Raw genomic sequence first — 14,697 nt, 5'->3', positions numbered from 1 at the left:
ACAAATTTTCAGAACTTTGGGGCACAATCAAAATAGTTTAATAGTAGCCAGGTGTGGTGGCGCACGCTTGTGATCCCAGCATTCAGGAGGCTGAGACCTGGAGGATCGTGGTTGGAGGACAGCCTCAGCTACTTAGGCCCTCTGCCACTCAGACCCAGTTTCAAAATAAAGAATAAAAAATAGGGCAGGGGGTGTAGCTCGGAGGTCAAATGCCCCTGGGTTCCATCCCCAGACCCTCAAAAAAAAAAAAAAGTTTAATAGTGATGAAAGTAGTGCTCTAATGGGCAGTCATATCAGATAAAATAATGGCGAATACCTCCAGCATGGGGGGGGGTCTGTTTGGTCCGGGGTCAAAGTATATATTGCTTCTCACATAGTTTTCTATATTTAATCTGCATAGCTGAAAATAAAAGGTTTTTAATTACAATGAAGAGACTGTTATATGTCGAGTACAGTGGCATATGCCTGTAATCCCAGAACTTGGGAGGCTGAGTTAGAAGGATCACAAGTTCAAGAGTAGCTTCAGGAATGTAGCAAGACTCTTAGCAACCTAGTGAGACCCTGTTTTAAAACAAATTTTAAGCTGGGCGTGGTGGCGCACACTTGTAATCCCCATGCTTGGGAGGTGGAGATAGGAGGATTGCGCAGGTTCAAAGCCAGCCTTGCTGGTTTAAGAGACCTTGTTTCTAAATAAAAAAGTATAAAAATAGGTCTGGGAGTGTAACCCGGAGGTAGAAGGGTTTCCAGGAACCCCAGTACCACCCCCCAAAAAAAAATAAAAATGATTTTTAAATACTGAATTAGATATGAATATAGTATGTAATGTTATTTTATTATAATTAACTGATATCAGTTAGTATATTCCACTTCATCTTTGTTAGTATGTGTAATGTGGTGTGGAGAAAAAAAATACCCATGAATTAAAGCTGGGCCCTGTGGTCGGTGCCTGTAATCCCAGCTACTCAGGAGGCCGAGGAACGAGCTCAGGTTCAAGACCAGCCTAAATACCTTAGTAAGACCTCATCTCAGAATAAAAAATAATGTCTGGGAATGTAGCTCTGGTAGAGCATCACTGAACTCAATCTCCAGTACCACTTCCAAAATTTTTTCCTGTGGCTGCTCTTTTTGTGGAGAATGGAGGGGGTGAAGACAAGTTGCTAGTAGGGCATGGAGGACAATGAGTATAATTCCAGTACTTGAGAGGCCGAGACAGGAGAACTGCAAGTTCAAAGCCAGCTTCAGCAATTTAGTGAGACCCTGTTTCCAAGTGAATAAAATCGCTCTGGGGGTGTCGCTAAGATGTAGAATGCCCCTCAGTTCAGTCCATAGCACTACGAAGAGAGAATTGGCAGAAAGAACAAGGTTCTTGTAGCCAAGTATAGTAGTACATGCTTGTAATCCCAGTAATTGGGAGGCTGAGACTGGAGGATTACAGGTTTGAGGCCATCATGTAGTAATTCAGGGAGACCCCCTATCAGAATAAAAAGGGCAGGTAGTATAGCTCAGAAGTAGAATGCCTCTGGATTCAGTCCCCAGTAGCACCACTGCCCCACCGCCCCTGCCAGAGTAACATTACTGAAGCATATTGCTCTCTGAGCGCTTCCATCTTGCTGATCTTTAGTTCTGAGGTTGTCGAGAGGATTCGTGAGAACGGTATCTATGGAGTGCCGTAGGGTGCCTGTCATTGAAGGTGCCTGACAGTGCTCACTCCAGGGGCACTCTACCGCCTACCCAGTTCTATTTTTTTTTTTTTGAAGCAGGGTCTTATTGAATTGCAAGGGCCTCATTAAATAGCTGAGGCTCTCCACGAACTGCAGTCTTCCTATCTCAGCCTCCCAAATGCTGGGATTACAAGCGCGCACCCCATACCCTGCTTTTGTTCTGTTCTTGTAACCCAGCCTATTACTCCTAATAATGAGTTCATTGAACAGTAATAATAGGCAATGTGTTTATTATGTGTAACATGTACCTGGCGCTGTTCTAAGCACTTAATATATTTTTAAGTCACTCAGCCCTACAAACATAGCAAATGAAGTGGTACTTTGCTACACCAGATCTTAGCCAAAGGGTTGAGAAGAGACGAAATTGGAACTTTCCCTAATGTATGCAGGTAAAAACTAGGTTATCTGTGTATTTAGGATTTTCTTGTCTAATTCCCTGAAAAACTATTAGGATATTTTAACTGATAAATAATTGCATATATTTACAGAATTTTTTTTTCCATACTGGGGAGGAACCCAAGGGCATTCTACCTCTGGGCTACACCCTCTGCCCTACTTTTTTATTCTTTATTTTGAAACAGGGTCTCACTGAGTTGCAAAGGTCCTCAGTAAGTAGCTGAGGCTGTCCTCGAATCGTGACCCTCCTGTCTCGGCCTCCCAAATGCTGGGATTATAAAGGTGAACCACCATGCCCAGCTTTATTTATGGAATTTGATGTCTTGATTTTTTTTATTTTCTGTTACCTGCAGATAGGTTTTATGTCATCGTTTATATTTAACTTATTTTTTTTTTATTATTGCTCTAGCTTGGTACTCTAGCAGAAAACATTGAATGGAAAGGATTATGTCTTCATCTTGTGCTGTTATTGAGTGTTGATTTGTTATGTGTTTTTGCTGTCAGTTTTTAGGTTCTAGAAAAAAAGCTATCAGTATAATCAAGCTTTCTTCAGTTTCTGCATTACCATAGTGATTTGTTTTTTCTTAAGTGCTTCGGTATTGAATTTTATCTAGTGGTTTTCTTGTAGTCATTGAAATGAATCTTATATTTTCTTTACCTTATGTTATAGTACATGGCATTTTGGGTGTACATTGGTTCTAATGTCCCTTGGAGTCCTGGTGTTATCCCAATTCGATCATAAGTATTACATCTTTTTTTTTTTTTTTTGTGGTACTGGGGGTTGAACTCAGGGGCTTTTTTCTACCTCCTGGCTATACTCCCAGACCTATTTTTTAAGTTTTATTTGGAAACAGGGTCTCACTAAGTTGCTGAGAGCCTTACTAAGTAGCTGAGGCTGGATTCGAACCTGCACAATCCTCCTGTCTCAGCCTCCCAAGGGCTGGGATTACAAGTGTGGGCCACCATGCCCAGCATAATATTGCATCTTTAAAGACACTATGGATATGTTTGTTCTGTTAAGTACTCTTGCTTAAAAGTTCAATTGTTTGTGATTTTACTGTATTGGCCATGTGGTTTGTGTTTTTTGTTTTTTTTTTTGTTGTTGTTTTTTGTTTTTTTGTGGTACTGGGGTTTCTGGAAACCCTATTTTTTATTCTTTATTTTGAAACAGGGTCTCACTAAGTTGCAGAGGGCCTCACTAGGTAGCTGAGGCTGTCCGCCAACCCAGATTCTCCTGTCTCAGCCTCTCCCAAATGCTAGGATTATAAGTGTGCACCACCATGTCCGGCTTCATTTTATTTCTTGTTTGGAAACAGGGTCTCACTAGGTTGCTGAGAGCCTCACTAAGTTTCTGAGGCTGGCTTTGAACCTGCCATTTTCCTGTCTCTGTCTCCCAAGTACTAGGATTACAGATGTGTAGCACCATTCCCGCTTCTTCCATTCCTTATTTATTTATTTATTTATTTTATTTTGCGGCATTGCAGATGGAACCCAGGGACATTGTACCTCCTAACTACACTCCGACCCCTATTTTTATTCTTAATTTTGAACCAGAGTCTCGCTAAGTAGCAGAGTGTCCTCACTATAAGTAGCTGAGGCCTCCTAAGTACTGAGATTACAAATGCATGCCACTACTCTCCACCATATCCCTTTTTATTTTTTAATTTGAAACAAGGTCTCCCTAAGTTGCTGAGGATGGTCTTGAACCTGCAACCCTTCTGTCTCAGCCTCCTAAGTACAAGAATTACTAGAATACACCACTATGCCAGCTCTCCCACCCCCCCCCTCGGTACTGGAGGTTGAATCTAGGGGTGCTCTATACCCCCAGCCCTATTTTTTATTATTTTTATTTTGAAATAAGGTCTCATAAGTTCCAGAAGGTCTCACTAAGGAGCTGAGGCTGGCTGCCATTCTCTCCTCTCAGCCTCTCAAGTACTGAGATTGTAGGTGTGTGCTGCCACCACACGTTGCTCTCTTTTTATTTGTTGTACTTGGGATTTAACTCAGGGCTATTCTACCACTGAGCTATACTCCCAGCCCTTTAGATGTATGTATGTATGTATGTATGCATGCATGCATGTGTGCATGTGTGCGTGCGTGCTGGGGATTTAACTCATGAACATTCTACCTCTGAACTATATCCACAGACCTACTTTATTTTTTATTTGGAACTGAGGTCTTGCCAAGTTGCTGAGAACCTCACTAAATTGCTGGAGCTGGCTTTGAATTTGTGATCTTCCTGTCTCTGCCTTCCTGGTACTGGGATTACAAACACTGGGATTATCACCACACCTGGCTCGAATCGCTCTCTTTTTAAAAAATATTTTCGCTTATTTTCCTTTCTCTCCCCTTTTATCCAAGAGTTTGTTCTAGAAATTGAGATATATGCTATCCTAAATAATTTATTTCTCATTAAGATTTGGATATTTTCTTAGATATTTGTCCATTTTTGTGTTTTTATAGTTTTGCATAAAATTAGTACTATTGCTTTGTATTTCAATTTTCTTAAACCTTATCAAAAGATTATGTGTTTTGTTTTCTTGTGTGGTACTGGGCATTGAACTCAGGAGTGGTCGACCTCTGTGCTACACCTCCAGCCCTGTTTATTATTTTATTTTGAAACAGACTTTTGCTAAATTGCTGAGACTGTCCTCCAACCTCTAATCCTTCTCTCGCAGTCTCTCAAGTATTGTTATTACAGTCATGTACTACTGTACCCTTGGAACGTTGGAAGTTTATCTTTTATTTTTACTTGAAAGAACCAATGTCTAGTTTTGTTGCTATCTTATTCATTGTATCTATATTATATTTTTTCTTTTTTTTTTCTTTTTTTTTTTTTTTTGCAGGTTTGGGGATAGAACCCAGGGGCATTCAACCTCCGAGCCACACCCCCTGCCCTATTTTTTATTCTTTATTTTGAAACCGGGTCTCACTGAGTTGCAGAGGGCCTCACTAAGTAGCTGAGGCTGTCTGCAAACCGCGATCCTTCAGTCTCAGCCTCTCGAATGCTGGGATTACAAGCGTGTGCCACCACGCCCGGCTTATATTATATTGTTAATTTATAGTCTTTTATCACCAGACCTATCTTATTTGGAAACTGTCTCACTAAATTGTGGAGGCTGGCTTTGAACCTGCAGTCTCCTTTCTCAGCCTCCCAATTATTTGGGATTACAGGCACGTGCCACACATTCGTCTATGTGTTCTTTTTACGATAAGAGTTTGAAAAGAACGGGAAATTTTTTTTTTTTGTAAAATATTGGACTCTTAAGCTGGGCGTGGTGGCACATGCTTGTAATCCCAGCATTTGGGAGGCTGACAGGAGGATCACGGTACCAAGACCACCTCAGCTACTTAGGCTCTTTGCAACTCAGTGAGACCGTTTCAAAATAAAGAGTAAAAAATAGGGCAGAGAGTGTAGCTCGGAGGTTCCATCCCCAGACCCAAAAATAAATAAATAAATAAATAAATAAATAAATAAATAAATAAATAAGATATTGGATTCTTACCTAATTCATGTCCTAAGATCCTGGGATATAATGTAGTTGAGATGCATTCTATGATGGGCATTAGGCAAGGAGTTGCTCTGTAGTGATCGAACGTGACCTTGCAAAGATTTACTATCTGCTGGGTGAGGAGGGAGATTTACAGTCTGCTGGGTGAGGAGGGGTGGTGGGAAGCCGTAGAGGGAGGTGATGTAAGCAGACACGTTTAACTTCAGTGTCAGGACAGAGTGCTATCAGAATAGAAAGGACGCAGAGGAAGAATTTTGCTGAAGAACTAAGACTAATTGAATCAAGTAGATAATTAAAATAGTGACTTACCGATAATTAAAGCAGTGACTTGTCTTTGAGGGTCAGACTAAATTTTCATAGGATAATTAGTTGTAGATTCAAGTCTATTAAATTATTAGCCAGGTGTGGTGGTGCATGCTTGTAATCCCAGTTCTTGGGAGGCTGAGACAAAAGGATCACAGGTTTCTAACTAGTCTTGGCTACTTAGTGAGACCATGTTTCAAAATAAAAAGAATTTAAAAAGGGGTGAGAGTATAGCCCAAAGATAGAACACCCCTGGGTTAAATTCCCAGTACCACCAAAAAGAAAAATAAAAAATGCTTTTTTAATGTAAAAAATATTTGGAGAGTTAAAAGGAAAGAAATATAACTGGGCATGGTGGAACACACTTATAATCCCAGTACTTGGGAGGCTGAGACAGGAAGATCAGAGGTTTCTGCCAGACTCGGCAACTCAATGAGGCCCTCTGTAATTCATTGAGACCTTGCTTGAATTTGTAGATGTTTTAGTCTACAAATGGCTTTTCTTTTATATTGTAATTTAATTTTTGTGTGTGTGTGTGTGGTACTGGGGATGGAACCTAGAGGCATTTTACCTTTGACCTACACCTCCAGCCCTATTTTTTAGTCTATTTTATTTTATTTTATATTTTTTTTTGTGGTACTGGGAATAAGACCCGGGGGTTTTCTTCCCAGGCTGCACTCCCAGGCGTGTTTTATACTTTATTTGGAAACAGAGTATCACTAAGTTGCTGAGAGCCTCACTAAGTAGCTGAGGCTGGCTTCAGACCTTTGCGATCCTCCTGTCTCAGCCTCCCAAGCGCGGGGATTACAAGGGATTACAAGCGTAGGCCACCACGCCTGGCTCTTGTTTTTTAATTTTTAAAGTATTTAAAATCTTTTGTTTTCATTTTGATTTTAGGATGTATTTTAAATTTTTTTCTGTGGAACTCAATTTAATTGCCTATCTTTATCAGTACAAACTTATAGTAACTCATGGGATGGGTGTTGTATTACTATTCAGTCCTTTTTTTCCCTTTGGTCTTATTTTAGGTACACTTCTTAAGTGTTTATACCTGTGTATATAAACATCTTTCCCTCTTTTAATATATGACAAATTTTTATTACACTAGTGATAATATTCCATGGGGTGAGGTTTGGAATAATTTTTTTTGTTGTTGATTGTGTGTGATACTGCGGGTGGAACCCAGGGGCTTTTCTAACTCTGGGCTATACTCCCAGACACACACACACACACACACACACACACACACACACACACGCACACACACACTACTTTATTTGGAAACAGGGTCTCAATAAGTTGCTGAGAGTCTCACTACGTAGCTGAGGCTGGCTTCGAACCTGTGTGATCCTCCTGTCTCAACCTTCCAAGCTCTGGGATTACAAGTGTGAACCACCATGCCCAGCTTGAAATGATACTTAATGCTTACCAAGAGCCAAAATACAGAACAGTTAATGATTTTTTTGTTATGTTGTCAAAATTTAACCTTATCTTTCATCTTTATTTTCAGATTTTGGCTCTTTGTTTGATTTGGAGCACGACTTACCAGATGAATTAATCAACTCTACGGACTTGGGACTAACCAATGGTGGTGATATTAGTCAGCTTCAGACAAGTCTTGGCATAGTACAAGATGCAGCCTCTAAACATAAACAGCTGTCAGAGTTGCTACGGTCTGGTAGTTCCCCTAACCTCAATATGGGGGTTGGTGGTCCAGGCCAAGTCATGGCCAGCCAGGCCCAACAGAACAGTCCTGGATTAGGTTTGATAAATAGTATGGTCAAAAGCCCAATGGCACAGGCAGGCTTGACTTCTCCCAACATGGGAATGGGCACTAGTGGACCAAGTCAGGGTCCCACACAGGCCACAACAGGTATGATGAACAGTCCAGTAAATCCGCCTGCCATGGGAATGAACACAGGGATGAATGCTGGCATGAATCCTGGAATCTTGGCTGCAGGCAATGGACAGGGAATAATGCCTAATCAAGTCATGAACGGTTCAATTGGAGCAGGCCGGGGTCGACCGAATATGCAGTACCCAAATCCAGCCATGGGAAATGCTGGCAACTTACTGACTGAGCCACTGCAGCAGGGCTCTCCCCAGATGGGAGGACAAACAGGATTAAGAGGCCCCCAGCCACTCAAGGTACGTGCCCTTTCAGTTTGTGTACACAGCGAGTACTCCATTGAACTCCCTGTGACAGGGAGAGCTCAAGTCAGTTATTCCTGTATTCTTTACTGTTGGTGTTCATTCTTATATGTGAGCATTTTCTGCACGTTATATGTGAAGGATCTGTTGTGTTGCCACAGCATACTCTTAATATTAAATTTAAGTTAAAGCATTTATTTTACTATTTATTTGTATTCTATATCTTCATAATTTGTTCAAATGATAGTAGTTAAATACTCTTCTCTATAGGCTATATTTTAGAATATTTGTTTCTTTTCCAAACCCAGAATATCCTTGTAGCCTCCTTATAAAGGTACTTTTTTGCTGGGCGTGGTGGCGCACGCTTGTAATCCCCGCGCTTGGGAGGCTGAGACAGGAGGATCGCGCAGGTTCGAAGCCACCCTTGCTGGCTTAAGAGACCCTGTTTCCAAATAAAAAATACAAATAGGTCTGGGAGTGTAGCTGGAGGTAGAAGGGTTCCATCCCCAGCACCATCAAAATAAATAAATAAACAAACAAAAAATAAAGGTACCTTTTTCTCCTTTAGAATTTATTGAACTGGTGGCTACCACTAAGCTGCATCCCTAGCCTTTATTTATTTTGCGGTACTGGGGATGGAACCCAGGGGCATTCTACCTCCGAGCTATACTCCCAGCCTTATTTATTTATTTATTTATTTATTTATTTATTTATTTATTTATTTATTTATTTTTGGTGGTACTGGGGGTGGAACCCAGGGGCTTTCTACCTCCGAGGTATACTCCCAGACCTATTTTATATTTTATTTAGAAACAGGGTCTCACTAAGTTGCTGAGAGCCTCACTAAGTAGCTGAGGCTGGTTTCGAACCTGTGTGATCCTCCTGTCTCAGTCTTCCAAGCACGGGGATTACAAGCGTGCACCACCACCCCTGGCTCCAGCCTTATTTTTTATTCTTTATTTTGAGACAGGGTCTCACTTGAGTTGAAAAGAGCCTCACTGAGTTGCAGAGGCTGTCTGCAAACTGGGATCCTTGGGTTTCAGCCTCCCGAATGCTGGGATTACACTCATGTACCACCATGCCTGACTTCCTTGTTTATTTATATTGAGACAGCATCTTACTAGTTGTCCAGGGTGGTCTCAAACTGGGATCCTACTGATTCAGTTTCTGTAGTCACTAGGATTGTAGGTGTGTACCAGCTCTGTACATAAAGATGCAATTTTAAGATAGTTGGCATTATACTGTCTTTAGATAGGAACATTAGGTCTCTCACTTTGGAGGTGGCCCATATTCTCTTTTGAATGTGTGTTTCTTGTGATGCTGAGCCAGGAGGATTGCAGGTTCAAGGAAAGCCTCAGCAATGGTGAGATTTAACAACCTAGCAAGAGCCTATTTCAAAACAAAAATGAAATAAAGCTGGGGGTATAGCTTTCAAGGCAGAGCACCCCAGGAAGTTCTACCCCCTGCACATACACACACAAAAGAAGATATAATCTGTTCAGTGACAGCTTGTTATGAATAATTTGGGATTCATGGTTCAGATGTTATAGAATAATATCAGATAGTGTAATTGTACCTAAATTAGTGTTTGAGTCTAAATGCTAAGAAATACCTCAATATAATAAAAATTTAATATGTGTCAGGGCCATCGATTATAAAAAACACTGAATAAATAATTCCCATCATAACAGGTGAGGAAACAAAGAGACTCGGTTACAGCAATTGCTTTGTCAAGTAGAAGCTCATGTTAATTGTTGTACTTTAACACTCATTATTGCCATTCATATATTGATATAAAACCTATACAAACTTGTACTATCCGCTCTAGCGGCATTTGTCTCCTGACTTGCTTGTAACCTTAAAAGTGACACTAAGAGCAAGAGCCATGGCTGCTTTTTGCAATCTTTCCCATAGTTCTGCTTAGGGGTCTCTAGCCACTTGACCAGCATAGTCCTCAGCATCTTTATTTCCAACTCTTTTACTTTATAGTCTAAGATTTGGGGAAAAAGAAATTCCAACCTGTTGTTCCTCTGACTCTAGCATTAGCTTGTGTTACCTGGATCCAGATAGTTTCTGTCCACACAATCCTAGAGCTGGTGTTGGTGTGTGCACAAGGCCTGGCTTTGATGCCTAGAATCTCTCCCCCGCCCACACACACATACCCACCCAAGGTCTCTTGACCTGCATTTATTTGAGAAAGTAAGTACTGGCTTAGGAGTAACCTTTGCCCCAAGACAAGAATGTTAGAGTTAGGTTTTTTTTTTTTTTTTTTTTTTTTGCGGGTCTGGGTATAGAACCCAGGGGGATTCTACCTCTGAGCTACACCCCCAGCCCTATTTTTTATTCTTTATTTTGAAACCAGGTCTCACTGAGTTGCAAAGGGCCTCATTAACTAGCTGAGGCTTTCTGAGAACTGCTATCCTTTGGTCTTAGCCTCCCTAATGCTGGGATTACAAGCCTGTGCCACCACATCCAGCTTCAGTTTTTAAGTTCTTGTTTCAAAATCAACATCAGGCTGTGCATGTGGCGTATGCTTGTAATCCCAGCATTTAGGAGGCTGAGACAAGAGGATCTCTGTTCGAGGACAGCCTCAGCTATTTAGTGAGGCCTGTTGCAATTCAGTGAGATCCTGTTTCAAAAAAAAATTGGGCTGGGTGTGTAGCTCAGAGGTAGATTGCCCCTTGGTTTCATTTCCAGTACTGGGGGGGGGGGATTAAATCAGTGTGCGTGCTTGTAATCCCAGAATTCTGGAGGCTGGACAAGAGGATCCAGGTTCGTGGACAGTCTCAGCTACTTAATGAGGCCCTCTGCAACTTGGTGAGACTCTGTTAAAGAATAAAAGCCGGGGGTGATGGCGCACGCTTGTAATCCCAGCATTTGGGAGGCTGAGACCGGAGTATCGTGGTTCGCAGACAGCCTCAGCTACTTAGTGAGGCCCTCTGCAACTTAGTGGGACCCTGTTTCAAAATAAAGAATAAAAAAATAGGGCAGGAGATGTATCTCTGAGGTCGAATGCCCCTGGGTTCGATTCCCATAACTGTGCCAAAAAAAAAAAAGTGTGTGTAGGGTTGGGGGTATAACCCAGGAGAAAATGCCCCTGGGTTCCATGCCCACTGCCGCCAAAACAAAACATCAGTTTAGCCGGGCGTGGTGGCGCACGCTTGTAATCCCCACGCTTGGGAGGCAGAGACAGGAGGATCTCACAGGTTCGAAGCCAGCCACGCATGCTGGCTTAGGAGACCCTGTTTCCAAATTTTAAAAAAGTGTAAAAATAGGTCTGGGCGTGTAGCCCGGAGGTAGAAGGGCTTCCAGGAACCCCAGTACCACCCAAAAACAAAACAAAACAAAACATCAGTTTATAACAGCTTTTGCCATATGATGTTGAAGAGTCCTTAGCCTATAACGTTTTGAAGTAAGAGCTATGATGCATCACATCTATTTTAGAACTTGAATGGCTTTGGGTAGGTAGGGAGTTCAGCAAGTAGGAAGGACCAGTTAAGGGTACATTAGGTAGAGGCAGGGAGAGAAGATTCATATGGAAAGAGAAGATATCTATTCCCCAATGCATTGATAGAGTATGTGCCATATGACATAAATATGGATTTGTAACATGGGCATTTTTAGGACCCAGTTGGTAGTGAAAAATGTTTGAATGTAGTTTTATTTTTGTCTTTATGTTAATTATGGTAGGAGTATATAATAATTATTTGGAAACAGGGTCTAAGTTGCTGAGAGCCTCACTAAGTAGTTGAAGCTGGCTTCAAACCTGTGCAATTGTCTTGTCTCAGCTTCCCAAGCACTGGGATTACAAGCATGCACCACCACATCTGGCTTCAGATACTACACATTATTTATTTATTTATTTATTTATTTATTTATTTAGTGGTACTGGAGTTCCTGGAAGCCCTTCTACCTCTGGGCTACACTCCCAGACCTACTTTATATTTTGGAAACAGGGTCTCTTAAGCCAGGGCTGGCTTTGAACCTGCGCGATCCTCCTGTCTCTGCCTCCCAAGCACAGTGATTACAGGCGTGTGCCACCACCCCCGGCCTGATACTACACATGTTTTAAAGAATCACATTTTATTTGTGGAGCATCATACTAATTTATAGCTTTTATCGTTTTTATTTCCTGCATGAGTAGGCTATGATGTTGACAGTCTTTAGGTATCTAAATGATAGAGGTACACAGATAATTGGCATGAATACTTGTGGCAGGGGGTGTAGCCCGGAGGTCGAATGCCCCAGGGTACCATCCCCAGAGCCAAAAAAAAAAAAAATTAAATTTAGTTTGAATGAAAATGCATTTTACTTTTTTGTAATATTAATACTCTTCAGTTAATCATTATAAAAGTAAGGCTGCAGGTGAACTTAAATATAAAAGGCCTATTTTTTAAAGTATAGGAGTTGCAGAATGAAGTTACTTTAAGAGTCAAGTGGACAACTTTAAATAAAGTAGCTAGGTTTATAGGACAGCAAGGAATCTTGTGGAGTCGAGTTTTGCAACCTCTAAAGAACTTAGCTGGGCTGGTGACACACACTTGTAATCTGCATGCTGGAGACCGACACAGGAGGATCGCAGTTCACAGCCAGCCTCAGCTACTTAGGCTCTTTGTAACTCAGTGAGACCCTGTTTCAAAGTAAAAGGAAAAAATAGAGCTGGAGGTGTAGCTCGGAGGTAGAATTCACCTGGATTCCATCCCCAGTCCCGCAAAAAGAGAAAAAAAGAATTTAGAATGAGCCGGGTATGATGGGACACGCTTGTAATCCCAGTATAGGAGGCTGAGACAGGAGGATCGTGGTTCGCGGACAGCCTCAGCTACTACTTAGGCCCTCTGCAATTCAGTTAGACCCTTTTTCAAAATAAAGAATAAAAATAGGGCTGGGGGTATAGCTTGGAGGTAGAATACCACTGAGTTCCCCTGCCCTGTACATTTCTTTTGAAACAGGGTCTTATTAATGAGTTGGGTCTTGAACCTGCAATCCTCCTGTCACAGTCTCTCAAGTACTAGGATTATAGGTGTTTGCCACCACTCATAGCTTCTATCTTTTTATTTTTTTCTTGTGGTACTTGGGATGGAACCCAGGGGCTTTCTACCTCTGGGCTATACTCCCAGCCCTATTTTATACTTTATTTGGGAACAGGGTCTCACTGAGTTGCTGACAGCCTCACTAAGTAGCTGAGACTGGCTTCGAACTTGTGCGATCCTTCTGTCTCAGCCTCCTTAGCTCTGGGATTACAAGCATGCGTCACCACGCCCTGCCCAGCTTCTATCTTGTATATAAAACAATGATGGAGTACACATTCAAATCTTTGGCCTTGAGTTATATTAGCCAGAGTTTTGTGCATTAAATGAAAGTATATATTGTTAAATTCCTGGGGGTCTCAATTGCCGACACTGGCCCCTAACCTGCTGTCTTCCTTTCTCGTCCTTCAAGGTAGCATAGGCATGTTCTACCATCCTTAGCCATGTGTGACTTTTTAGGGAAATAAATGGCAGAAATTGTTTAGCACATATAGGAAGCTAGATGACAATTATTTCTAAAACACCTTTTACTGATTTTTTTTTCTTTTTTTGGTGGGTCTGGGGATGGAACCCAGGGGCATTTTTCCTCCGAGCTACACTCCCACCCCTATTTTTTCTTCTTTATTTTGAAACAGGGTCTCACTTGACTTGCAAAGGCCTCTTTAAGTAGCTGTGGTTGTCGGAGAACTGAGATCCTCCTGTCTCAGCCACCCAAGTCCTGGGATTACAAGCATGTGTCCCCACACCTAGCTTACTGTATCTTTTAGTTTTTCTTGTAGTGCTAAGGATTTAATCCAGGAGTCTTCTACCACTGAGCTACATTCCTAGCCTTTGTTGCTTTTTATTTTGATAATCTGGCTAAATTGCAGAAATTGATCGAGTATGGTAGCACACGCTTGTAATCCCAGTACTTGGGAGGTTGAGACAGGATAGTCTGGTTTTGTGGCCAGCCTTAGCTACTTAATGAGGCCATTCATAACTCAGTGAGACCCTGTTTCAAAATAAAGAAGAAAAAATAGGGCTGGAGTCAGGCGTGGTGGCGCACGCTTGTAATCCCAGCATTTGGGAGGCTGAGACCGGAGAATCGCGGTTCGCTGACAGCCTCAGTTACTTAGTGAGGTCCTCCACAACTCAGTGAGACCCTGTTTCAAAGTAAAGAATAAAAAATTGGGCAGGGGGTGTAGGTCGGAGGTCAAATGCCTCTGAGTTCCATCCCCAAACCTGGGGGGGAAAAAAAAAATTGCAAAATTGCAGAGACTGACCTCATAGTTACCCCCTCCAAGTAATCAGGATTATAGGCAAACACCAGCATGCCCCCATATTTTAACTTTTTTTTTTTTTTTTTTTTGGTGGTGGTACTGAGGTTGAACCCAGAGGCTTTCTACCTTTGAGCTAGACTCCCAGACCTATTTTATATTTTATTTGGAAACAGGATCTCACTAAATTGTTGAGAGCCTCAATAAGTAGCTGAGGCTGGCTTCGAACCTGAGCAATCATCCTGTCTCAGCCTCCCAAGTGCAGGGATTACAAGCATGAGCCACCACGCCCAGTTCTGTATTTTAACATTAATCTGTCTTGAAATGTACA

At 41.7% G+C, this 14,697-nt stretch overlaps 1 protein-coding gene across 2 annotated transcripts in view; it reads left to right on the top strand.

The window, feature by feature from the left end:
* EP300 (EP300 lysine acetyltransferase) overlaps positions 1–14,697 on the top strand; it is a gene marked incomplete at both ends in the record, with an annotated part of 90,864 nt that overhangs the window by 15,848 nt on the left and 60,319 nt on the right. For both annotated transcript variants that reach the window (XM_080705285.1, XM_080705284.1), the window contains one exon: positions 7,443–8,080. In XM_080705285.1, the coding sequence (XP_080561411.1) occupies positions 7,443–8,080 (638 nt within the window). The remainder of the gene's footprint in view (positions 1–7,442; positions 8,081–14,697) is intronic.

The sequence above is a fragment of the Muscardinus avellanarius genome (assembly GCF_963383645.1).
Source record: "Muscardinus avellanarius genome assembly, chromosome: 11".
Taxonomy (NCBI): Eukaryota; Metazoa; Chordata; class Mammalia; order Rodentia; family Gliridae; genus Muscardinus; species Muscardinus avellanarius.
This window is presented reverse-complemented; position numbering and strand designations above follow the sequence as displayed.